A 27996-nucleotide genomic window follows, 5' to 3' on the forward strand; every position below is an offset into this window, starting at 1 on the left:
TCAGGAATCAGTCTGTGAAAGGCCTTCCTGGGTGGGGCATCCAAACAACACAGGCATCCCCTTCTCCAGGAAGCCGGCAGAACCCACTGAGGTTGGCCAGAACGCCTCCTCTAGACCCCGTGCAGACCTCTTTCTCCACCTCAGGAAACAGAAGTGTCTCTCTTACTGATCACGAGGTAAAAGCCGAAGGCCCACAGAACTGGGCCCAAGGAAGAAACCCAAAAGCTTGAACAGAAACATTTCTAAAGTAGTTCTCACACTGGGTCTGCCTAGGCCACATCAGAGACGTGAGGCACAGGGACAGTAGGACCGTCAGCGCACACCGACAGGAGGAGGCGCAACCTGCCCAGGGGGACTCCACAGAGGGTGCGGTACCTACCTGCCCCCATCCTATATTCTAGGAACGGGGTACCGGATCCTCGCGATCAGGCCATGTCAGACTGCTCAGAGCACAGGGCTAGCTGGCACAGAGCAGCCACAGTAGGTTCTTCACCTGAATTGATCCTTCAGAAGCCCGGAGCACAGTACCGGGCAGTACGATGAACAAGTGGTCAGCCCACAAGTGCTCACATCAATTGATCCTGGCCCACCTCTCCATGGAAAGCCAGGGACTAGGCTTCCCTGCCTTAGGCAAGTGCTCCATCAAGGGAGATTTCAGCACTGAGGAGATCCATCTCTCTTGAAAGCGGATGATGAACAGCTGAAGCAGGACAAGTGCAGGGCCCAGACTGAAGCTGAGGCCCAGGCACATCCCAGCTGCCCTCCTGGGAGGTCCCCAAGGACCAGCCCCAGGAAATGCATATCACAGATGCCCTCAGACACAGAGACCCAGGCCACAGCAGAGGTACGCAACAAACAGCAAGCAGGCTTTAATCAAGGGTGTAAAACCAGGGTAACCCTAGCCTCTTAGGTTGCAAGGACTTCTCTTTTCTCCTTGAGACACAGGCCCAGGCCTGTTTTCTAATGAGAACCCAGAAATCGGTCTTCATCCCCAAGCTGTTTTATGTGCTGGTTCGGATCTCTCTCTTGCTCTGGTTGGCTCGCATCTGTCAGGCATTTTCCTTCCTTGGGGACAGCAGTCTTCTCACATTCATCTGTGTTTTGAGGCGCTGGGTGTAAGGGAAGGCACCTTGCAATTAAGCTGCCTTTCCACTAGCTGTTCCCTCTGCCTAGAACACTCTTGCCCAGATGTTTGCCTGGCTAGCTCCCTCATCGCCTTGATCTTTGAAATCTTTGCTCAAATACTACCTTTTCAACAAGGCTCTATTGCAATCGGCTCCCTCTGCCAACCCCCAGTGCTCCTGACTCCCTTACTTTGCTCTATATTTTTTCAGAGCTCTTAACTTCTCTGTCTTTGCATTTTCTGCAGTTTGAATATGATTTGCCTCGTTCTATCACATACATGTAGACTGTATCTTGGTAGTGCTAGAATGTAAGCACCCTAAGAGCAGGAGTTTTTGTTTGTTTGGGTCACTGATAACCCAAGCACACAGAAATGGCACAGAAAAGGCATTCGCCAAATGAGTGTGTGGAGGAAAGGGGAAACCTGGGTTTGGCTCCCACCCTGTCACCTACTGGCCAGCGAGGGCCTTTGGCAGTTTACTTCGCCCTCAGCCCCAGTTTCTTCATCTGTGAGACTGGGGTCCAAGCACCCACCTCACTGGATTACGCACCCGGGCAGGGGCTGGGCATGAGCAGCTCGTTAATGAACAGGCCTGGCCACCTGACATAATTACTGCTCCCTCTCAACCTCCTCACCTTCCATCTGTTCTAAGTACCCTTTCCCCTCAGGGGCATCACCAAGGCAATTAATGTGGCAGAGCCTTCTGGTCTGGGGCTGTGATGAGCGGATGAGAGAATGAGGCCATGAAAAACCCAAAGATCTCAGGATTCTCTCTTCCCTGTGCCAGTAGAGCTGACTCAAGGGCAGCTGACTCAGGCTCTCAGCAACCCCCACACCCCAGAAGATCTGGGGCCAATCTTCTGGTTCTACGAGACATCGGAGCCCTCCCTTGACCTACGAAACAAGTCTGACAGAGTCAATTTTCTAAGCCCTCTGATCACCATCAAGCCCACAGCAAAGAAAGGGACTCAGAGCTCACCAGGACCTCACAGATGTGTGGGGAGCGTCAGGTCACTCCATGCGCAGGAAACGCCTCCTACTGCCTGCACCTGTGAAAAGATGAAAAGATGTACTCAGGAGGGTGCGCAGGCTCCCAGATAGAGGTCAGGGTCCCGTGTCCTGCCTCCACCACTCAACAGCTGTGGGTTCTTTGGTTTCCCGAGGTCTCCGGGCTTCAGGGTGCTGAGCTGTAACATGAAGACCCTGACGGCGCCCGCCTCCCCGGATCACTGTGGGTTTAGGTGGGACGTACCGCTGCGGGGCCTGAGCACTTGCCTGGCACCAGCTGTAGTAATGATCACTAGGTCATTTTCAAAGGCTTTTAAACCACTCAGCCATACAAAGAATGACATCTTGCCACTTGCCAATGGGACCTCCATCACTAGTTTGTTTCATTTTTTATTTATTTTTTGTCTTTTGTCTTTTTAGGGCCGCACCCGCAGCATGTGGAAGTTCCCAGGCTAGGGGTCTAATCAGAGCTGTAGCCGCTGGCCTATACCAGAACCACAGCAACGACAGATCCGAGCTGCGTCTGCAACCTACACCACGGCTCACAGTAACGCCGGATCCTTAACCCATCAAGCGAGGCCAGGGATCGAACCCTCAACCTCATGGTTCCTAGTCAGATTCGTTTCTACTGTGCCACAACGGGAACTCCAAGAGTAGAAATATTTTAACTTTTAAAAGGTACGGCCAGATTTCTCTCTAAAAAGGCACAGCAAGTTACACTCCCACAATAGTGTAATAAAATAATCTTTTCCCCATAATCTTCCAGCTTTTGAGTTTTTCAATCTTTTTAATATTTGTAAATCTTCAGAGATAAAAATTATTTCTCATTTCAAGTTGCATTTACCTAACACTAGTCAAGTTGAACAAATATCTTTTCAAATGTTTCTTGGTCACCCTACTGCCTCAGGTAATTGGGAATTCACATCTTTTATCCATTTTTTCTTTTCTGGCCATACCTATGGCATATGGAGCTTCCTGGGCCAGGGATTGAATCCAAGGTGCAGCTGTGACCTACACCAGATCCTTAACCCACTACCCCAGGCTGGGGATCAAACCTAGGCCTCCGCAACCCAAACCACTGCAGTCAGATTCTTAACCCACTCTGCCACAGCGGGAACTCCCTGTCCATTTTTTCTTTTGGGTTGATTTGCAGTTCTTCATATATTCTGAATATAAATTACTTGTTTAATATACATGTTGGAAATTAGTTCCTCCTAGTCTATTGCCTATCTTTTATCTTGGGTCATACAGAAATTTAAATTTTTTATATAGTCAAATTTAACACTGTTTTCCTTTACTGCTTCATTGATTTTGATCTTCTTAAAGGCTTTCCCTATCTCTAGATGCCATTTTCAATGGCTGCATAATATTTCATTGTATGGATATACCATAATTTATGAATTCTCACTATTGAAAATTTAAGTTGTTCAAGCCTTTCACTAGTATAAATAATGCTATGAAAAATAACTAAGCGTTCAACTTGATGTTAACACATGTCTTAGCTCCCAACAAAATGACCATGATAAATGTTTCTTGAATGGAGGAGGGGAAAATGCAGGACACTTTTTTCCACACTCGCTCAAGGCATTTAAAAAAAAATGCAGCCCAATGTCAACCAAATTACTGGAGAATTAACTCTATAATTATACTTCTTCTTTAGCCCATCTAATCAAGAGTTGATGCTGCCTCCAACACCTAGGCATGGAAGTAAAGCTTCATCTTCCCTCTAAGGTTGCCCTTCCAAAGGTGTGATGACTACCTGAGAGAGGCTTTTTTTTTTTTTTTTTTTGGTCTTTTTGCTATTTCTTGGGCCGCTCCCACGGCATATGGAGGTTCCCAGGCTAGGGGTCCAATCGGAGCTGTAGCCACCGGCCTACACCAGAGCCACAGCAACGCGGGATCCGAGCCGTGTCTGCAACCTACACCACAGCTCACGGCAACCCTGGATCCTTAACCCACTGAGCAAGGCCGGGGAGTGAACCTGCAACCTCATGGTTCCCAGTTGGATTCGTTAACCACTGCGCCACGACGGGAACTCCTGAGACAGGCTTTTAACCACATACCTGAGTCCTCCTCCTTATCGTGACTTCAGTTTTAGGGTACCCTTTGCCCTCCGGTGAATCTTCTAGGTTTACTTCTTAGAAGGTGGTAAATGGGCCTGAGAAGATGAGGTAGAGGGAAGAGAAGCCTCCGGCTGGGCTGCCACAGATGTGTGAGAGGCAGCTCTATTTCCAGCAGATGGGGCTTCATATGCTAGAGGTGGGGCTTCATTTCCAGCTGTTGTGGGTCCATATCCTGCAGAGGGGGCTCCATATCCTGCTGGTGGGGCTTCATATCTTTCAGGTGAGGCTCCATATCCTGGAGGCAGGGCATCATATCTTGCAGGTGGGGCTTCATATCCTGCAGATGGGGCTCCATATCCTGCTGGTGGGGCTTCGTGTCTTTCAGGTGGGGCTCCATATCCTGGAGGCAGGGCGTCATATCTCGCAGGTGGGGCTTCATATCCCGCAGATGGGGCTCCATATCCTGCTGGTGGGGCTTCGAGTCTTTCAGGTGGGGCTCCGTATCCTGGAGGTGGGGCTCCGTATCCTGGAGGTGGGGCTCCGTATCCTGGAGGTGGGGCTCTATATTCTGCTGGTTGGCCTCCATATCCTACTGGTAGGGGTCCATAGACCACAACTGGGTATGATGAGAAGGAAAAAAAAAAAAATCATTTTTTTTTTTTTTATATGGGAGAGAGGGGCTGCATCCACGGCCCATGAAAGTTCTCAAGGATCAGGGATTAAACCCATGCCACACAATGACCAAGCAGTCGCAGTGACAATACCAGACCTTTAACCCACTGCACCGCAAGAGAAGCACAAAATCAGTTATTTTTTAGAGTAGACTAGGTGTAAGTAAGAACGGGATAGAAGATAAAAAATAATGCAGAAGCAAACTGACACAGGAAGAGCATTCAGGCAGAACAATGCAAAAACCATATCCTTCGGCCATCACCAGTTGAAGGCTTATTTCCTGTTGTGGAAGAATTCACATTAACATGAAAATAACCCTATATTTATATCTCTATATTAATTATAGTTGTACATATATATATAGCTTAATGCTTTGTTTTCATTATAAAAAATAATAAATGCTCGAGGAATGTGTATTTGGAATAGAGAAAAGATGAATATTTAAAAGTCATCTATAATTCCATTTTCAAAGACAAAAACTAAATATTTTGGTGTATTTCTTTGTAGGATCCCTGTTAATTAATTTTGGGGGGGGGCACAGAAGTTCCTAGGCCAGGGATCAAACCCATGCTACAGCTGTAACTAAGCCATAGCAGTGACAATGCCAGATCCTTAACCCACTGAGTCATGAGGGAACTCCCTTCTGTTACTCTTTTTTATGCAATCATGATTATAACAACCATACAATTCTTTAAAATCTGGCTCTTTTTATTTGATATTATAAGAAAGTTCTTTATATTCTTAACATATTTCATAAATTAAATGCTGGACAATATTTTACCATATGGATAAGTGTTGCTTAATTCCCGGGTTGTAGGAGAGCTTGTTGTTTCTAACGTTCCAATTAATATTATAATGAACGTAGGTTTTATTTATTTCCTTGGCTACATCCCCAAAGTGATTTAACTGAGTCAAGGTGAATGGACAACTGTTATTTTTCTATAATCCATATTTATGTTTAAGCTATCTAGAAAGAAAAACATTAAAAGAGTTGTCTTGAAGATGCTCAAAGAACTAAAGGAAAATGTGGAGAAAGTCAAGAAAATAGAAATATCAATAAAGAGATAGAAAACCTAATAAGAAACCAAAAAAAAAAATCTGGAGCTGAAAAGTATAATAACTGAAATGAAAAATTCACTAGAGGGATTCAAATTCACATTTGAATAGGCAGGAGAAAAAAAAATCAGTAAACCTAAATACAGGACAATGGAATTGTTGAGACTGAGGAACAAAAAGAAAAAGATTGAAGAAAAGTGAACAGAGCCCAAGGGACCAATGAGACACCACCAAGCAGACCAACATACACATTGTGGAAGTTCCAGAAAAAGAAGAGAGAGAGAAAGATGAAAAAATATCTGAAGAAATAATGGCTGAAGACACCCCAAATTTGAAGAAAGACATGAATATAAACATCTAAGAAGCTTAATAAACTCCAAGAAAGATGAACTCAGAGAGATCCACACTGAGACACATTATAGTCAAATTTTCAAAAGCCAAAGATAGAGAATCTTGAAAGTTAGTAAGAAAGACATGAATAATCACATAAAATGGGTCCTCAGTAAGAAAGTCATCAGATTTCTCATCAGAAACAGAGGCCAGAAATAAACTTTCCAACAAGAATCCTATCTGCCCAAACTCCTTTAAGAGTGAGAAAGAAATTAAGACGTTGCTAGATAAAATCTGAGGGAGTTCATTACCACTAGACTTGCCCTGTGAGAAATGCTTAAGGGGAGTTCCCGTCATGGGACAACGGAATCAAATCCGACTAGGGAACATGAGGTTGCAGGTTTGATCCCTGGCCTTGCTCAATGGGTTAAGGATCTGGTGTTGCTGTGAGCTGTGGTGTAGGTTACAGACACAGCTTGGATCCCGCATTGCTGTGGCTCTGGCATAGGCTGGAGGCTACAGCTCCGATTCGACCCCTAGCCTGGGAACCCCCATATGCCGCAGGAGTGGCCCTTAAAAAAAAAAAAAAAAAAGGAAATGCTTAAGGGAGTCCTAAAGGGTGAAATGAAAGGGCACTAGATAGTAATCTGAAGCCATATGAAGAAATAAAGATCTCAATAAAGGTAAATCATTGAACAATTTTAAAAGCTAATATTATTATAACAACGGTTTGTAATTCCATTTTTGTTTTCTACATAATTTAAGAGACTACTGAATTTTTAAAACTGTTAGATTATGTTTTGAGGGACACAATGTATAAAGATGTAATTTTGTGACATCAGTTCAAAGGAGTGAGGATGGGGGGTTGTAAAGATGCAGAGCATTTGTATGTTACTGAAGTTAAGATGGTAAAAATTCAAATTAGTGTTATAACATTATTTATTTACTTATTTAGTCTTTGGGGGGCCACACCTGCAGCATATGGAGGTTCCCAGGGTAGGGGTCGAATGGGAGCTGCAGCTGCTAGCCTACACCACAGCCACAGCAATGCCAGAACTAAACCGCATCTGCAACCTACATCACAGCTCACAGTAAGGCTGGATCCTTAACCCACTGAGCAAAGCCAGAGACTGAACCTGCCTCCTCATGGATACTAGTCAGGTTCATTACCGCTGAGCAATGATGGGAACTCCAGTGTTCTAACTTTAGAATGTAAAATGTAACCCCATGGTAACCACACACACACAAAAAAAAAAAAATCTATAAAATGTAAACAAAAGTAAATAACCAGGGAATTTAAACTTTCCAGTATTAAAAAATAAACTAAACACAAAAGAAGTCATTATTATTATTATTTTTTGTCTTTTTGTCTTTTCTTGAGCCACTCCCATAGCATATGGAGGTTCCCAGACTAGGGGTCTAATCGGAGCTGCAGCCACCAGCCTATGCCAGAGCCACAGCAATGTGGGATCCGAGCCGCGTCTGCGACCTACACCACAGCTCATGGCAACACCGGATCGTTAACCCACTGAGCAAGGCCAGGGATCAAACCCGCAACCTCATGGTTCCTAGTCAGATTCGTTAACCGCTGCGCCACAACAGGAACTCCACAAAAGAAGACATTAATGCAGGAAATGAGGGGCAAAAATGTGATGAGGCACAGAGAAACCAAATAGTAAAATGTCAAAAGTAAGGCCCTTATTATCAGTGATTACTGTATTTTATTTTTTGCCTTTTGTCTTTTTAGGGCTGCACCTGTGGTATATGGAGGTTCCCAGGCTAGGGGTTGAATCGGAGCTATAGCTGCCAGCCTACACCACAGCCACATCAATTCAGGATCTGAGCCGCGTCTGCAACCTACACCACAGCTCATGGCAATGCCAGATTCTTAACCCTCTGAGTGTGGCCAGGGATCGAACCCATGTCCTCATGAATACTAGTCGGGTGCATTAGCCACTGAGCCATGATGGGAACTCCCACTGATTACTTTAAATATAAATGGATTAAATTTCCCAATCAAAAGGCACAGATTGGCAGAATGGATAAAAAGTCATGATTCAAATATATGCTGTGTGTATAAGGACTTATTCTAGATAAAAAGCATAAATAAATTGAAAGTAAAAGGATGGAAAAAGACATTTCATGTAAATAGTAACCAAAAGAGAGCAAGAGTGGCTAAACTAAAATCAGACAAGATAGACTTTACATCAAAAAGAAGGAAATTTCATATTAATAAAATGTTCAATACAGCAAAAGGATATAACAATTATAAATATTTACACACCCAGTGACAGACCATCAAATATGAGAAGCAAAAACTGACAAAATTGAAGGGAGATATTGACAGTTCTACAATCAGAATTGGAGACTGCAATATCCCTCATGCACAATAATGGACAGAACAACCAAACAGAAGATAAATAAGGAAATGGAGAACTTTAAAAACACAAGAAACCAACTGGATCTAACAGACATATATGGACACTCTACCCAACAGCAACATTCTTCTTGAGTACACATGGGACATTTTCCAGGGTACACCATATATTGGGCAGCAAATTAAGCCCGGATATATTTTAAGACAGATTTCATATAAAGTAGCTTCTCTGACCACAGAGGTGAGTTTACAAATTAATGACAGGAGTAAAACTGGAAAATTCAAAATCTGTAGAAATTCAACACACACCTCTTAAGCTGCCAATGGATCAAAGAAATTATAAGGGAGATGAGAAAATAGAGATGGGAGTTCCCATTGTGGCACAGCAGAAATGAATCCAACCAGTAACCATGATGTTGCAGGTTCGATCCCTGGCCTCACTCAGTGGGTTAAGGATCTGGTGTTGCCATGAACTGTGGTGTAGGCCAGCAGCTACAGCTCCGATTAGACCCCTAGCCTGGGAACCTCCATATGCCGCAGGAGCAGCCCAAGAAATGGCAAAAAGACCAAAAAAAAAAAAAAAAAAAGAAAGAAAGAAAGAAAGAAAAGAAGAAGAAAATAGAGATGAATGAAAATGAAAATACCACATACAAAAACTTATAGGATGCAGCAAAAATAATGCTATGGGGGAAAATTTTATAGCTAAAAACACAAGAAAAATCTTTTTTTTTTTTTTTTGAAAAATCTTAAATCAACAGCATAACTTGGAGTTCTCTTCATGGCTCAGCAGTTAAGGAACCCAACTAGGATCCATGAGGTTGTGGGTTCGATTCCTGGCCTCGCTCAGTGGGTTAAGGATCTGGCATTGCCACGAGCTGTGGTGTAGGCTGGCAGCTGCAGCTCTAATTCGACCCCTAGCCTGAGAACCTCCATATGCCACGGGTGCATGGCTAAAAAAAAAAAAAAAAAAAAAAAAAAAAAGCAAAAAAAACCCCAGCATAACTTAACAACTTAGGAAATAAAAAAAGAAGAACAAACTAAACCCAAAGCTAGCAGAAGGAAGGAAATAATAATGATTAGAATAATGATAAATAAAAAAGAGAAGAGAAAAACAACAGAGAAAATTCATGAAACCAAAAGCTGGTTCTCTGAAAATATTAACAAAATTGACAGACTTTTAGCTGGACTAACCAAGAAAAAAAGAGAAAATTCAAATTATCATTTCAAAATCAGAAATGGAAGTGGGGGAGTTCCCTTGTGGCACAGCAGGTCACTGCAGCAGCTTGGGTGCTGCTGCGGTGTGGGTTTGATCTCTCCCAGGAACCTCCACATGCTTCAGCCATGGCCCCCACCCCCCAAAAAAAAAGAATTGGAAGTGGGTACATTACTTCTGATTCTACAGAAATAAGAAGGATTATAATAGACTACTATGAACAAATGTATGTTAAGAAATTGGATAACATAGAAGAAATGGATAAATTCCTAGAAACACAAAACCTATAATACTAAATCATGAAAACACAGAAAATCTGTATAGACCTGCTAAGGTAATTTTACAAATCTCCTAAGGACTAACACCAATCCTTCTCAAATTTTTCCAAAAAATGAAGATGAGGGAACACTTCCTAACTCATTCTATTAGCTATTGTGGATAATACGGCTATGATTACGGCGTACAAATGTCTCTCAGACCCTGATTTCAACTCTTCGGGTGTATACCCAGAAGTGGCGTTGCTGTGTCATCTTCAGTTTTTTAGGAAGCTCCATACTATTTTTCATAGTGGCTATCCCATTTTACATTCCCACCAACAGTACCTAAGCATTTTAACTTTTCCACATCCTTGCCAACATGTGTTGTTTTCTGTATGTTTTCCCTATGGTATCCATCCTAATGAATGAGAAATGAACATTTATGTTCACACAGAAACCTGTACATGAATGTTTGCAGCAGTTTTACTCATAGTAATGCAGACCTGAAACCAACCCAGATATCCCTGAACTGCTGAGTGGCTAAACAAGTTGTAACAGCTACACCATGAAATATTACTATACCATGAAACATTACTCGACAATAAGAAAAGGCATTCCCGTCGTGGCGCAGTGGTTAACGAATCTGACTAGGAACCATGAGGATGAAGGTTTGATCCCTGGCCTTGTTCAGTGGGTCGGGGATCAGGCATTGCCATGAGCTGTGAGGTCACAGACATGGCTCAGATCCCACGTTGCCTTGGCACAGGCCGGCAGCTGTAGCTCCAATTCGACCCCAGCCTGGGAACTTACATATCCTGCAGGTGTGGCCTTATAAAGACAAAACAAAAACAAACAAAAAAAAGAAAAGACAGGAGTTCCCGTCGTGGCGCAGTGGTTAACGAATCCGACTAGGAACCATGAGGTTGCGGGTTCGGTCCCTGCCCTTGCTCAGTGGGTTAACGATCCGGCGTTGCCGTGAGCTGTGGTGTTAGGTTGCAGATTCGGCTTGGATCCCGCGTTGCTGTGGCTCTGGCGTAGGCCGGTGGCTGCAGCTCCGATTCGGCCCCTAGCCTGGGAACCTCCATATGCTGCGGGAGCAGCCCTAGAAAAGACAAAAAGACAAAAAAAAAAAAAGACAACCCACAGAATGGGAGAAAATACTTGCAAATGAAGCAACTGGCAGGGATAAATCTCCAAAATATTCAAACAACACATACAGCTCTATATTTAAAAAGAATAATCCAATAAAAAAATGGGCAGAAGCTCTAAATAGACATTTTTCCAAAGAAGATAGACAGATGGCCAAAAAAACACATGGAAAGCTGCTCAACATCACTAATTATTACACAAATGCAAATTAAAACTACACTAAGGTATCACCTTACACCAACTAGAATGGCCATCAACAAAAAGTCTACAAACAATACATGCTGGAGAGGGTGCGGAGAAAAGAGAACCTTCCTACACTGTTGGTGGGAATGTACAGTGGTACAACTATTGTGGAAAACAGTATAGAGGTTCCTCAAAAAAGTAAAAATAGAACTACCCTATGATCCAGCAATCTCCCTCCTGGGCATCTATCAGGAGAAAACCATAATTTGAAAAGATACATGATCTCAATGTTCATTGCTGCACTGTATACAAGAGCCAAGACATGGAAGCAACCTAAATGTCCGTCAACAGAGGAGTGGATAAAGAAGATGTGGTATTATACATAACAACAGAATATTACTCAGCCATAAAAAGAATGAAATAATGCCACTTACAGCAACATGGATGGACCTAGAGATTATCACACTAAGTGAAGTTAGACAGTGAGACACAAACATCATTCGCTATCACTTATATGTGGAATCTAAAAAAAAGGATACAATGAACGTATCTGCAGAACAGAAACAGACTCACGGTTTTTGAAAACAAACCTATGGTTTCCAACAGAGACAGGGTGGGGGGAAGGATGGACTGGGGGTTATGGATTGGCATATGCACACCATGGTACATGGAACGACTGCCCAATGGGGACCTGCTGCATAGCACAGGGAACTCTGCCCAAAATTCTATGATAATCTACATGGGAAAATAATCTGGGTTGTTTTTGGGTTTTTTGGTCTTTTCTTTAGGGCCGCACCTGTGGCATATGGAGGTTCCCAGTCTAGGGGTCTAATCACAGCTGTAGCCGCCGGCCTACACCACAGCTCACAGCAACACAGGATCCTCAACCCACTGAGGAAGGCCAGGGATGGAACCCGCACCCTCATGGTTCCTGGTGAGATTCGTTAACCACTGCGCCATCACAGGAACTCCGATATGGGAAAATAATCTGAAAAAGAATGGATGTGTGTATATGTGTAACTAAATCCCTTTGTTGAACAGCAGAATTTTTTTTTTTTTTTTGTCTTTTCTAGGGCTGCACCTGTGGCATATGGAGGTTCCCAGGCTAGGGGTCTAATGGGAGCTATAGTCGCTGGCCTACACCACAGCCACAGCAATGTGGGATCCAAGCCACATCTGCAACCTACACCACAGCTCATGGCAACACCAGATCCTTAACCCACTGAGCAAGGCCAGGGATCGAACCCGCAACCTCATGGTTCCTAGTCGGATTTGTTAACCACTGCGCCATAACGGGAACTCCTGAACAGCAGAAATTATCACAACACTGTAAATCAACTATACTTCAATAAAACTTTAAAAAATGAAAAAAAAACCCTATGTATATGGACTATACATACATATATAGCAAAATATCAAATATATTGATATATAAATATATAAAAATATATGTGTAAAATTATATAAAAAAACAAAATAGTATAAAAGTAAAAAATAAACCCCATAGTTATAACACTCAATGACACAAAAAGGAAATTAAGAACGTAATTCAATTTAAAAATAGCATCCAAAAGAATAAACTGCCTAGGAATAAATGTAACCAAGGAGGTGAAAGATTTGTGCACTGAGAACTACAAAACATTCCTGAAATAAATTTCAAAAGACCAAATAAATAGACTTCCTATGTTCATGAATTAGAAGGCTTTAATATTAAGATAGAAATTCCGGAGTTCCCGTTGTGGTGCAGTGGTTAACGAATCCGACTAGGAACCATGAGGTTGCGGGTTCGGTCTCTGCCCTTGCTCAGTGGGTTAACGATATGGCATTGCCATGAGCTGTGGTGTAGGTTGCAGACGCGGCTCGGATCCCACGTTGCTGTGGCTCTGGCATAGGCTGGTGGCTGCAGCTCCGATTCGGCCCCTAGCCTGGGAACCTCCATATGCCGCGGGAGCAGCCCAAGAAATAGCTAAAAAGACAAAAAAAAATTTTTTTTTAAATAATAAAAAAAAAGAAATTCCCCCACAAGTGATCTATGAGTTCAATGCAATCCCTATCAGAATTCTAATGGTCTTTTTCCAGAAATGTAAAAAATGATTCTCAAATTCATATGGAGCTACAAGAGATGATGGATGGCCCAAATAATACTGAAAAGGGAATGCAAAACAGGAGGACTCATATTTCCCTGTTTTGAAACTTACTACAAAGCTACAGTAATCAAAACGATGTGGTACTGGCAGAAGGACAGACTTAGTTTTTGGGGGGGTTTTGTTTGTTTGTTTTTCCTCTTTATGGCCACAGCTGCAACATATGGAAGTTCCCAGGCTAGGAGTAGAATCAGAGCTGCAGCTGCCAGCCTGTGTCACAGCCACAGCAATGCCAGACCCAAGCCACATCCACAACCTATGCCACAGCTTATGGCAAGGCTGGATCCTTAACCCACTGAGTGAGGCCAGGGATCTAACCCACATCCTCATGGATACTAGGTGGGTTCTTAACCCACTGTGCCACAGTGGGAACTCCAAGGACAGACTTATATACAAGTGAGAATAGAACTGAGAGTCCAGAAATAAACGTAAACATCTGTTACCAACTGATTTTCAACAAGGATGCCAAGACCATTCAGAGGGGAAAGAATAGTGTCTTCAACGAATGATTCTGGGACAACTGGATAACCACATGCAAAAGAATAAAGCTGGACCCTAACCTTACTCCATATACAAAAATTAACTCATAATGAATCAATAACTGAAATATAAGAGGCAAAATTATAAAACTCTTAGATGAAAACATAGAGGTAGATCTTCATGACATTGACCTTGGCAATGGATTCTTAGTTTGATACCAAAAGCACACGTAACAAAGAAAAAAATAAATAAAACAAAAATTAATGCTTTTGTACATCAAAAGATATTATTGAGATTGTGAAAGATGACCTATAGAATGGAAAACATACTCGTAAATCCCATATCTGATAAGGGTTCAATATCCAGAATATATAAAGAACTCTTACAACTCAAATAACAAAAAGATAAACACACCCAAGTTAGAAACAGGCAAACAATTTGAATAGATATATCTCCAAAGAAGATAACGCAAATGGCCAACAAGCACATGAAATAATGTTCAACATCTTTGGTCTTTAAGGAAATGTAAGTTGAAACCCCAATGAGATACCACCTCACACTGACTAGGATGGCTTTAGTATAAACAATGACAGGTGAAGCTCCTGTTGTGGCGCAGCGGAAATGAATCTGACTAGGAACCATGAGGTTGTGGGTTCAATCCCTGGCCTCGCTCAGTGGGTTAAGGAGCCAGTGTTGCCGTGAGCTGTGGTGTGGGTCGAAGACACAGCTCGGATCTGGCAGTGGCTACAGTTCCAATTAGACCCCTAGCCTGGGAACCTCCATATGCCTCGGCCGTGGATGCAGCCCTAAAAAGACAAAAGACAGGAAAAAAAAAAAAAAAAGCAAAAAAGAGAAAATAACAAACATTGGCAAGGATGTAGAGAAACAGAAATTTGAATGTTGCCGATGGGAATACAAAATATTGTCGTTGCTGGGGGAATAGTTTGGTGGTTCCGCAAAAAGTTAAAACACTGAATTGCCACATGACCCAATAATTCCAACCCTAGGTATATTCCCAAGAGAAATGGAAACTTATATCCACAAGAAACCTATATACAAATGTTTACAGCAGCTGTTATTCATAACAGCCAAAAGATGGAAACAAGTCAAATGCGTACATCAGTGGACGAATGGATGCATAAATTGTGATATATATGATGGAATATTATTCAGTCACAAACAAAGAATAAAGTACTGACACATGCCACAGCTTGGACAAATCCTGAAAACATTATGCTAAGTGAGATAAGCCAAACACAAAAGGGTCACATGTGTTGCATGATTCTTTTTATGTGATGTGTACAGCAACAGCAAATCCATAAAGACAAAATGCAGATTAGAGGAAACCAAGACACAGAAGAGGGGACAATGGGAAATGATTACTTAGTGAGTATGGTATTCTTACAGAGCGAAGAAAAAGTTTTGAAACCAGAGGAAGAGCTGATGGTTGCGCAACACTGTGAATACATTAAATGCCACTGAATTGTACATTTAAAAATGGTTAATTGGGGGAGTTCCCGTCGTGGCGCAGTGGTTAACGAATCCGACTAGGAACCATGAGGTTGCGGGTTCGGTCCCTGCCCCTACTCAGTGGGTTAACAATCCGGCATTGCCATGAGCTGTGGTGTAGGTCGCAGACGCAGCTCAGATCCTGAGTTGCTGTGTCTCTGGCATAGGTCGGTGGCTACAGCTCCGATTGGACCCCTAGCCTGGGAACCTCCATATGCCGTGGGAGCGGCCCAAAGAAATAGCAAAAAGACAAAAAAAAAATGGTTAATTGTATCTTATACGAATTTCAATGCAAAAGCATTTTTTTTTTTGTCTTTCTGTCTTTTTAGGGCCATACCCGTGGCATATGGAGGTTCCCAGGCTAGGGATCCAATCAGAGCTGTAGCCGACAGCCTATGCCAGGGCCACAGCAATGTGGGATCCGAGCCACATCTGTGACCTACACCACAGCTCACGGCAACACCGAATCCTTAACCCATTGAGCGAGGCCAGGGATGGAACCTGCATCCTCACGGATGCCAGTCAGATTCTTTAACTGCTGAGCCACGACAGGAATTCCTTGACACAAAAGCATTTTTATAAAACCTTAGCAACACTTACTTTTAGATTTTGAATATTAGATTTTATTAACACAAAAACTAAGGGAACTATTAAGGCTAGAAGTAACTCTTCCTCAGTTGTCCACAAAACCAAAAGCCAACGCACATGCACATCATGCTCCAAGGAGAACTCAGGAAATGGCCTGCACTTGGGGGTCTACTGGCCACCCGACAGCAGACCCTTTGTGGCCCACCAACCTTCTGTGGGCTGCACTTGAGAATCACTGACCTCTCAGCTCCCAGGACCACGGCTCAGCAGCGGTGGACAGGCACGACAGTCAGCGGAAAGGGCACAGGGCGCAAAGCCCAGGACTGGGGTCCTCAGTGGGGGTGAAGGGCATGGCGTAACGGCTATGCTTACAGGAAAGGGGGAGGAGGACGTGGGCAAGAGCACATGTTTTCTGCTCAGGCTGTAAGCAGGAAGCAACTGTTCCACTGACGGGAGTTGCCCAGGCAGGCTGCATATTTGTACATTACAGGTAAAAACCAAGCCTGAAATGCAAGCCCAGTCACTTATTCACTTGCCGCTGGACTTCAGTCTGGAAATGAAGTCATGGACGCAACCATTTTCCAACCCCCTAAACCTCTGCTGCTTCTCCTGCAGGAGAGTTGGAGGCAAGCTGGCAGTGAAGAGATCTTTGAGCCCCTGGCATACTCTTCTTCCTCCTAGGAAGACCCTCCCTGCCATACCTTACCTGGACAAGGTGTGCGCTGGGTGCACGTCATGCCCCCGGGTGTAGTGATTACAAACAGTCCCGAAGTGCCGTACCAGTAATTCACACTTCCGAGTGGAATTCCTCTGGCAGCTGAGAAGACACATTTGACAAAAGAAGGACTCTTTAGTTCTCTTAAGTTGGAGGTACAGCAGCTATCCATCAAATAATTGACAGAGTTTTCACTGCCACCTTATTTGTATGTCCATCAGCGCCCCCAGGATACAAGATTAAAAATATACACTGCCCTTGTCCTGAACTGTACGGTTTTTAATTTTTTAAAAATCTGTTTATTTTCAAAATAATAAGTCCATTACTTGGAAACACTAATATTTTTATGAAAAAAAGTACCTTATATTTTCCACAGTGAAAGAAATAATAATGAGAAAAATCCTTATTTACATGTTGGCAAATCTGTTTATATTTTTATTGTCTACTTCCATGAGGCATTTTATTTTAATTTTCTAATGATTCTTATTTTTTCTATTATAGTTGGTTTACAGTATTCTGTCAATTTTCTACTGTACAGCAAAGTGACCCAGTCACCTACATACATATACATATATATATGTATATACACATTCTTTTTCTCACATTGTATATTTCCTGATGAATGTGTGTATTTGCCTGTGCTTATTCAAGGACTGGCCTAGCATCTACTATAATAGGTATTTAGAAAAAATTTCCAAGTGAGGATTCTATTAAGTTGGCAAGATACATCCACTAAAGGCCAATGCAATGGCAGTACCAGAGAAAGCGCTTCTGTTTCTCTCTCCATCTCACTTATAAGAACACTTTTGATGGTATTTGGGGCCTCAATCAAGAGTAATCCCCTCATTTCAAGATCCTTGGAGTTCCCATTGTGGCGCAGTAGTTAATGAATCCGACTAGGAACCATGAGGTTGTGGGTTCGATCCCTGCCCTTGCCCAGTGGGTTAACGATCCGGCGTTGCCGTGAGCTGTGGTGTAGGTCGCAGACACGGCTCAGATCCCACGTTGCTGTGGCTCTGGTGTAGGCTGGCAGCTACAGCTCCGATTCGACCCCTGGCCTGGGAACCTCCATATGCCATGGGATCGGTCCAAGAAATGGCAAAAAGACCCAAAAAAAAAAAAAAAGATCCTTAATTTTTTAATTTTTTGCATCCCTGAATGGGCCCAAACTTAATTATATTTGAAAAGAATTTGTTTTTACAAACAAGGTAACATTCTCAGATTCTGCAAATTAGGCCATGGATTATATCTTTGGGAACCATTATCAGCCTGCCATACTAATTTCTGGCCTATGGCATATGACAAGACGGAATGTGCACTGCTTCCAGGCTTAGCCCACGAAAACTTCCCAGGTGAGATCTGTACTCTCGTCTCTCTCCGCCGGCTACCCAAAGAGGCCATGAAATCCAGGAGCTAATGGTGGCAGAGACTCTATTACTATGTGGAACAAAGCCCCCTTTCACCTCTGCTGACTGGCCTTTATGTAAGCAATAAAATCTATTACCTTAAGCTGCTGATAATTTGAGGCTTATCTGTTTCAACAGCATTATCTTAACTAATTCTCTATAAATCTAAAGGTGTCATCCTTCCCTGTAACTCTTTTTTTTTTTTTCCCTCTTTTCTTTTCACAGCTGCAGCTGCGGCATATGGAAACTCCTGGGCTAGGGGTCAAATGGGAGCTGCAGGTGCCAGCCGATGCCACAGTCACAGCAATACCAGATCCAAGTAGTCTGGGGCAACACCAGATCCTTAACCCACTGAGCTAGGCCAGGGATCAAACCCTGGATACTATGGATACTGTGTCAGGTTCTTCACCCGCTGGGCCACAACAGGACCTCCTACCCTCCTTTTCAATATTCTACTAGTATCCCCTTTCAGAATAAGTAATTATTTTATTCGCTTACCTGTTTGCTTAGCTCCTTTTGTGTGGGGGAGGGGCATGTCTACAGCATGCAGAAGTTCCCAGGCCAGGGATCAAACCTATACCACAGCAGTGGCAACGCCAGGTCCTTAACCCACTGAGCCACCAGGGAATTCCATGTTTGCTTATTTTTTATCCAATTCTTACTAGACCGTAAGTTTAACAAAGGCAGGGACTATGTACATATGTCTTATTCACTGTTGTTTCCCTATTGTCTCACCTAGTGTCTCACACAATATAATTTGCTAAATATATAAATCAAAGAGCTCTGACAAATTAACTCTGCAGAGAGGAAATGGATCTTTCCTGGTCAATTAATCAGATCATGAAGGATGATGGGTGGTTAATTCACTCCAAAGCCTCAAGGAAGCCCATCTTATAACACCTGACTCTTGTCAAGGAAGAAAGCATAGGTTCCTAAGCCTAAAGCTGGTATAATCAGACCCTGAGCATTGGGCCAAGTTCATATAAGTTGTTTAAATCCTTTCCAAGTGGCTGTGCAACCACCAAGACACTGACCTACTTTTGTGCAGGCCAAGAAGCAGAACTTAATGAGAGCACAAAGAAAATCCCTTAAAATTGCCTCACCCTTATCCCATAATCTTAAAAATAAGTTGCCTTAGTACTTTGAGGCCAAAAATAATAATGCAACTGTCCTGAGTTCCGAGACATCTGTAGCAAAGAGGAACTAGACTTCCAGGTGTCCCCGGACCCTGGACTCTCCATAGCTATGCTCACTCTGTCTGCAGGACACCCTCTTAGCCAGTGTCAGGCTTCCAGATGCTGTCTGCCCTCCAGACCATAAAGAGTTTTCAGTGGGGTACAGCTTGTGAATTCCCTGGCCTTTATATCTTTGCACTGCATTATTAAAGGTAACTGCAAAATTTTTCTTACTCCTCAATGTCTATAATATGGCTCTTCTATCACCTTTCTTCTCCGGCAGTTCACTGAACTTTCTCTTGCCAATCCCACCAAAAAACTCAAATCCCCACATGCGATGAACGTTTTTCAGTCTTCATTTTACCAAGCATCGTTCCAGCTAGATACCCACCCAGTAATGCGTGAAACTGTTTCCTCCCTTGACTTCTGGGGTCATACACTCAGCTGACTGTCCCCCCTCTCAGTCTTCATTGAAGGTCACCCTCCCTACCTATCCCTCAAATGTTGAGGACCTGTGGAATACCATCCTCGGCTCAGTGAACCAGCCCATGACTCATGGCTCCAGAGATGACCTGTGTGCTGAGGAGTCCCCTGTCAGTGCCTCAGTACAGTTCACCTCCGGGGGGCTGAGCTGCATGTCCACCGCCGCTAGCCTCTCATGCACCTCACACTTAATATGGTACAGGGGTTAGGAGCGTAGGCTCCAAAGGACACATTATTCCTGTCAAAATACATGACCTGAATATCACCACGAGGAAACAGACAAACACAAATTAAGGGACATTCCACAAAACAATACGGCCGTATTCTTTTTAAAATGTCAGCAGCATGAAAGATAAAGAAAGGCTGAGCCCAGATTAAAGGAGACCAAAGAGCAGGACACCTGAATTCAGTGTGTGATCTGGGATTAGATTCTGGATTGGAAAATAAGTGCTATTAGAATTATGAACAGTAATGGTCAGTGCTTTGAATTTGAACCTCAACTACATATTTAATGATAATATATATATATATATATATATTGTCTTTTTAGGGCCACAGCCACAGCATATGGAAATTCCCAGGCTAGGGGTTGAATTGGAGCTGCAGCTGCCGACCTACGTCATAGCCACAGCCACACAGGATCCAAGCCACATCTGTGACCTACACCGCAGCTTGCTGCAATGCCAGATCCTTACCCACTAAGCAAGGTCAAGGATTGAACCTGCATCCTTATGGATAATAGTCAGGTTCTTAACCTGATGAGCCACAGTAGGAACTCCTAAACAAGAGCATTATTTCAATGTTAAACTTTCTGACCTAATAAGCACACTGATGTTAGATAAAAGAATGCCCTTGTTCACAGGAGATACACATTCAAATATTCAGGAATGAAGGAAATGATCAATGTTCAAACAAAAGCAAAAAAAAAAGAATAACATAAGGCAAATGTGGGAAAATGTTAATAATGGGTGAATCTAGATGAAGTTCTATGGGAGTTCACTGTAATAGTCTTAAAACTTTTCTATAGATTTGACTTTTATTTCAAAATAAAAGGTTCAAAAAGAGAGAGAGAGTAATTCTCTCTTTAAAAAAAGAGAGAGACTGGGAGTTCCCGTCGTGGCTCAGTGGTTAACGAATCCGACTAGGAACCATGAAGTTGCGGGTTTGATCCCTGGCCTTGCTCAGTGGGTTAAGGATCCGGCGTTGCCGTGAGCTGTGGTGTAGGTCGCAGACGTGGCTCGGATCTCGCATTGCTGCGCCTATGGCGTAGGCCAGTGGCTACAGCTCCAATTAGATCCCTAGCCTGGGAACCTCCATGTGCTGTGGGTGCAGCCCTAGAAAAGACCCCCCAAAAAAAAAAAAGAGAGAGAGAGAGAGCGTGGTTCAAATTCCAGCTCTATCACTTGCTAACTGTATAGCTTTGGGAAAAATTATAAAACCATTACTGACTCGGTCTCCCTAGCTATGCATTGGGGATAATAACAGGACCTATATCATAAGATTTTGTGAGAATCAAATAAATTAGCAAATGTAAAGGTCCTAAACTCTGCCCCGTACATGATAAGTATTCAAGAAACGTTAGCTAGTTTTACTGTCTAAAACTGAACTCATTTCCTCTCCATTTTTTCTGTCTAATAATAGTAATAATAATAATAAGTATTATTTTATATTGGAGTCCTCCCCAATTTAGACCACCTCTTACACTCTTGACCATGATTTATAGCATCATGAGCCAGTCAGTCTTCAAAGGTAGAAAATCCACACCTTTATGATGTGTGTCCCCAGAACTTTGTCTACGCCTCTATTATAGCACCTGCCAGAAGACAGGGTGACATGTTTGCAGATGTCTCTCTTTCCTAGAGTGTGTTTATCTCAACTAGTATTGAGTTGGGGGTGGAAGGGGGAAAGGGAAGAGCATTCCAGACAGAGCGAATAGCATGAAGGCTCAGAGATAGGAAAGCAAGACACAAAGAAGTCCGGTTGGATTGGAGTACAAAAAGTGAGAGGGTGAGGGGTGTAGAGTGAGGCTAGATTGAATTAAAATATTTCATTAAAAGATCATTTGTATTCAAATGCTTCAGGGCTCAACAGTACCTCTTCCCAGGCTTTAGTCCCATGGAAGATGGGAATGAAACCTCAGAGAAGCAAAAAGGCAAAGTCAGAGAGCAGAGAAGATCAAAAGGCCCTGCCAGAGGAAGAAGAGCCAAGGCAATGCCCTACTCAATGACAGATGGGAGCAGCACTTAAGAACAAACCACTGTCAGGTGTAATTTGTTGCTCAGGTGTCTGATGGTAAGCTACCGCTAGAAAACAAACTCCTTCAGGACAGGGAGGGCCTAAATCTTGTGTTCCCAGCATGTAGTGTGGTACCTGGCACACGGATGGTGGGCTCAGGGAATGCCTGCTGAACACGTGCAACCACCAGCTGCCTGAGCAGGGAGGCCAGAAGTCTTCGACAGTAAACAGTCCTTCAATTACACACACCCCCAAGCCCCAAAGAGCTTAATATCTTTATCAGCATTGCTTACCAGCAGAGGCAGCTTTCATCATTAGCTGGGCAAATTCAATGGCACCTCCTTTTCTGAAGGATAATTTAAAAACAGCCTGTCCTTCCCAGCCACCTGGGGGAAGAAATGGCACACACGCATGAAGAGGCTGGCACGCCGGTAAATAAGGCGGCCACAAATACTGAGAGAGGCACAACTCAGTGGAGCAGGGTTGCTTCTTTTGAATTCCAACATGAGCCAAGTCTGCATCTTAAACCTTCTGGAAGTTTTTGAGAAAAAATGCACTTCTGCGGGGAACACTCACCATCTGGAGCTGCCTGAACGGTTCCTTTAATGTAGTTGGGGGCAAAGACGGGTTGTTCAATGGTGCAGTTACTCATCAGATCAAATGGCATCATGAAAGAAAACATGGGGTCGTCGATTGAGTGTGAAGTCACGAAGATCACCTAAGAGATGAAGGAAACATCGGAAAAGGATCGCCACTTGCCCGTGGATTGAGACATTCAAGAGCGACTCCAAAGTCAAGGCTGCTTTGGCATCCTTAGCCTAGTTGAGAAACACCACCGATTCTCTTCCCTCGCTCTCCAACATGGAAAATCTCAACCTGGAAAATGTTTCGAAAGTCACTGCGTAAACCCGTTTTAAGGAAAAGAAACGTCGAGTTTATCAGATCAAGGTGCGAGGAGAAATTACCCGGTATGAAGTGAGAAACAGCGCTCCCTTCTTTGTACCCCTAAAGAGGTCAGATCCTGCGGGCTGCTGTAGGAAGGAGAGGTCCACATCCTGACACTGCTTCAAAACACTGCAGAAAAGAAAAGGCAGACGTCACACAACTTAGAAGTTCTATAAAATGATACAGTTAAAGCTCTTAGCCCAGTTTCCAGCCTGCAGGGAGATTTTCATAAATGCTACGTGCTGCTACTGCTACTGCCGCCACTGCTACTATGTCTACCCACAACCACGACAACACCACCTACTACAACTACTATTGCATGAAAATAGAAAGGAATTTAAATGATCTTATTCTCTGGCAAGCCACACTTACTCTTATCCTTCTTTATCACAGGGTCCCTTTTTCCCTTATCCAATCTACTTCTATTCTTAAGGTTTATTCATGAATATTCACACTTCTTATGCAGTTGGTATAAAGAATCGTGTTGATGGAAATGTTTCTTGGACTCTGGTAAGGAAGGTAAAGGATACACAGAGGGCTCCGGAATCCTCCGAGACGTTCCTTCTGTCCGACACATTCACTCCTAACCTGAAAAACTGGGACTCATCCTATTCTCACTTATAGAATCCTATTAGCTTTTTTTCTTTCTTAGTAATTGTGTGCATGCACACTGGTATTGTTAAAAAGGCCATACTACCCAAAGCAATCTACAGATTCAATGCAATCCCTGTCAAATTACCCATGACATTTTTCACAGAACTAGAACAAACAACCCCAAAATTTATATGGGACCATAAAAGGCCCCAAATTGCCAAAGCAATCCTGAGGAACAAAAACCAAGCAGGAGGCATAACTCTCCCAGACTTCAGACAATAAACTACAGTAATCAAGACAGTATGGTACTGGTACCAAAACAGACATGCAAACGGATGGAACAGAATGGAGATCCCAGAAATAAATCCAGACACCTATGGCCAATTAATCTTCAACAAAGGAGGCAATAATATAAAATGGGAAAAAGACAGTCTTTTCAGCAAATGGTGCTGGGAAAACTGGAGAACTGCATGTAAATCAATGAAACTAGAAAACAACCTCAAAAGGTTTTTATGCACAAAAATAAATTCAAAATGGCTTAAAGACTTAAACATAAGACAAGACACCGTCAAACTCCTAGAAGAGAACATGGGCAAAACCATCTCTGATAATCAACCATACAAATGTTTTCTTAGGTAAGTCTCCCAAGGCAACAGAAATAAAAACAAAAATAAACCAGTGGGACCTAATCAAATTTTCAAGCTTTTGCACAGCAAAGGAAACTGTTAAAAAAAAAAAAAAAAAAAGACAACCTATGGAATGGGAGAAAATAGTTTCTAATGATGCAACTGACAAGAGCTTAATCTCTAAAATATGCAAAAAACTTATACAACTCAACAGCAAAAACCCACAACAACCCAATTGAAAAACGGGCAAAAGACCTGAAGAGACATTTCTCCAAAGATATACAGATGGCCAATAAGCACATGAAAAAAAGGCTCAACATCACTAATTATTAGAGAAATGCAAATCAAAACTACTCTTAGGTAGCACCTCACACTGGTCAGAATGGCCATCATTAACAAGCCTACAAATAACAAATGCTGGAGAGGGTGTGGAGAAAAGGAAACCCTCCTTCACTGTCGGTGGGAATGTAAACTGGTACAACCACTATGGAAAACAGTATGGAGGTACCTCAGAAAACTAAATATAGAACTGCCATATGACCTAGCAATCCCATTTCTGGGCATATATCTGGACAAAACTTTCCCTGAAAAAGATACATCCAGAGCTCCCGTTGTGGCTCAGTGGTTAACAAATCCGACTAGGAACCATGAGGTTGTGGGTTCCATCCCTGGCCTTGCTCAGTGGGTTAAGGATCCAGCGTTGCTGTGAGCTGTGGTGTAGGTCACAGACGCGGCTCAGATCCCGTGTTGCTGTGGCTATGGTGTAGACAGGCAGCTACAGCTCCAATTAGACCCCTAGCCTGGGAACCTCCATATGCTGCAGGTGTGGTGCTAGAAAAGACCAAAAAAATTTTGTTCATTGCAGAACTATTCACAATAGCCAAGACATGGAAACAACCTAAATGTCCATGGACAGATGAATGAATTAAGATGTGGTATATATACACAATGGAATACTACTCAGCCATAAAAAAAAATAATTCCATTTGCAGCAACATGGATGGAAATAGAGACTCTAATACTAAGTGAGTCAGAAAGACAAATACCATATGATATCACATATCTGGAATCGAATATATGGCACAAATGAACCTATCTACAGAAAAGAAACAAACTTATGGACTTGGAGAACAGACTTGTGGTTGCCAAGGGAGAAGGGGAGGGAGTGGGATAGACCGGGAGTGTGGGGTTAGTAGATGCAAACTATTGCATTTGGAGTGGATAAACAATGTTATCCTGCTGTATAGCACAGGGAACTATATCTAGTCACTTGTGATGGAACATGATGGAAGATAATGTGAGAAAAAGAATATATATAGTATTTTGTTATTTAGATTCCATTATCAGACTGGCAGAGATACCAAAGATTAGCATAGCATGTTGGCAAGGGTATGGTGAAATTGGGCACTCAAGAGTACTAAGTAGGAGTTCCTGTCGTGGCTCAGTGATTAATGAATCGGACTAGCATTCATGACGACGCAGGGTCCATCCCTGGCCTTGCTCAGTGAGTTAAAGGATCCACCACTGCTGTGAGCTGTGGTGTACGCTGCAGATGCAGCTCGGATCCCGCCTTGTCGTGGCTGTGGCATAGGCCTACAGCTCCAGCTCCGATATGACCCCTAGCCTGGGAACCTCCAAATGCCATAGGTGTGACCCTAAAAACAAAAAACAACAAAAAAAAGAGTACTAAGTAGACTGTAAATAAATATATTTCTATCTGAAATATATTAAAGATATATTTCATATCTTAATGACAAGTATTTTCATATTTTAAAAATATATTTTAAACATTAAAAAAAAAAAGTCTATGTCCTCTGATTCCACAATTTCAGGCATATATCTGAAAGAAACATTTTGACAGGTGGGCAAAGGTAAATCTTTAAAAAGTTCACTGCAGTAATGTTTATAGCAATGATAAAGTAAAACCAGAATATCCCAGATAGCAGCTTGAGTAAAGATTTATGTATACTGGAATACCAGACATTGAAAATAATGAGGTATATACTCATCCTGAAAAGCATTCCCAATACATCAGTAAATGAGAAAAACAAATTACAAAGTAATCTGACTGGGGACCATGTATATATTTCCAGAAAAAAGTACAGGTATTGTGCAGTCACTTGTCTACCCTAGCTGTCCCTCAAAAGGAAAAAGACTGCTTCTCTCTGCTTTCTCCTGTCACTGCTCTGGCTTCCCGGTTCAAAAAAAAAAAATCAGTATTTGTTATAATTTTTTTTAAACCCTGCCTCCAGCACAGAAACAGAAAATTAGGGACAAACCCACAGCCTGCATGAGAAGACACCCAAACACCAGATCAGAAATGGCTTCATGGCGCAGTGCCCCAGGCACACACGCCAACGTCCTCTAGGCCAGTGCAGCACGTAGTCAGAATGGCAAGCGATCACCTCCTGTTACAAAATTCAACAAAGCCACAGCCGTCCTTCGGGAACAAGGGAGGACCGTACAGTTTGACGGCGCGTATAAACCTGTCAAGAAAATATTCGGAAGAAGGAAGCATAGAAAAAAGATCTGGACATCACCACTTGGTACTGTCTTAAAGGATCTTCGCGACAGATGCATTCAAAGCGAGCTAGGTGTGCAATCTCACCCAAGCACCACCCTTGAGGCTTTCAGAGTCTCGCTACCAGGCGAGAGCAAAGGAGTCTATTTAAGAACTGCTGCGGAGGGAGCTCCTGCTGTGACACAGCAGAAACTGACTAGCAGAAACGAAAGTGACTACTGTCCTTGAGGATGAGAGTTCAATCCCTGGCCTTGTTCAGTGAGTTAAGGATCCTGCGTTGCTGTGAGCTTCGGTGTAGGTCGCAGACGCGGCTTGGATTTGGCGTTGCTGTGGTGTAGGCCCGCAGCTGCAACTAACTTTAATTTGACTCCTAGCCGCAGGTGTGGCCCTTAAAAAAAAAAAAAAAAGAATTGCTGGGGAGATGGAGCAGGACTCTGGAAAAACTGGCGTGGAAGACATTGAGAGGAGAGTGGTGAAAATGGGCAGCTCTGGGCTGAGCCCGACAGAGAAGGCAGAGCGGAGGGCACCGCAGGCACCACGCAAAGCCACAGGTGCAAACCACAAGGCTCCTCGAGGCAAGAGGGCGTCATGCCTCCTTGACGCATTTTCTTTGGTCCCCATCTTTATATCTCCTCGGTTGGGGTAAAGAAGAAAGAGGGCTTTTCCAAGATCTGAGGGCGACGAGAGGCCCTTTGACAGTCCCGGAATCTTTCCAAAAATATCGAAATTTACGCCTCTTCTAAATCCTAAAAGCCTGGGACCTTGTTCCTATCACTGTACAAAGGCGGCACGCTCCCAACGGCAGCCACACGCCACCCAGAAGGGCGGTGCGACACCCCACTCGCATCAGGGAATTCACCACTTCTGTCCAGAGGTTGCAGGCACCTCGCTCCCTGCGCTTGCGCCCGCCTCCACCACCGCGACATCTCCAGCTCCCGCGAGAGCGCGCGATCCCTAACGTCGGGGCGGAGCTAAGCGAGCCACGCCCGGAAAAGGCGGGAAAGCTTGTGATTCGCTGCGAGCTGTTCCCTTTGCGTCTCCTCCCTCCTCTAACAGCAACGCGGCCTCCCCACCAGGCACCTTTCACCAAAAGGGATGACAGCCCCGCGGCGGTTCTCGGTGTGGCTCTGGTTCACTGCCATCC

The 27996-nt window shown here is 43.3% G+C and overlaps 1 protein-coding gene across 1 annotated transcript; it reads right to left on the minus strand.

Moving 5' to 3' along the window:
- Nucleotides 1-33: 33 nt before the first annotated feature.
- WBP2NL (WBP2 N-terminal like) lies at nt 34-27994 on the minus strand. Its single transcript, XM_047786106.1, has 9 exons — nt 27933-27994; nt 23132-23240; nt 22743-22884; nt 22460-22552; nt 16885-16969; nt 8712-8736; nt 4195-4765; nt 2103-2172; nt 34-1109 (listed from the first exon to the last, which is right to left on the minus strand). Exons 1-7 carry the CDS (start codon nt 27992-27994, stop codon nt 4385-4387), a joined length of 897 nt encoding a protein of 298 aa, XP_047642062.1. The 3' UTR covers nt 34-1109; nt 2103-2172; nt 4195-4384.
- Nucleotides 27995-27996: the final 2 nt, after the last annotated feature.

The sequence above is a fragment of the Phacochoerus africanus genome, chromosome 7, assembly GCF_016906955.1.
Source record: "Phacochoerus africanus isolate WHEZ1 chromosome 7, ROS_Pafr_v1, whole genome shotgun sequence".
NCBI classification, from domain to species: domain Eukaryota; kingdom Metazoa; phylum Chordata; class Mammalia; order Artiodactyla; family Suidae; genus Phacochoerus; species Phacochoerus africanus.

Coding starts and splice junctions, on each gene's coding strand:
- WBP2NL (XM_047786106.1), bottom strand. CDS start 27,994: ATGGCAGTGAACCAGAGCCACACCGAGAACCGCCGCGGGGCTGTCATC. Junction 22,885..23,131: donor TGTTTCTCACTTCATACCGG/GTAATTTCTCCT, acceptor TTCATCTCTTAG/GTGATCTTCGTGACTTCACA. Junction 4,766..8,711: donor ATATATGTCTGTTAGATCCA/GTTGGTTTCTTG, acceptor GAGGCCAACCAG/CAGAATATAGAGCCCCACCT.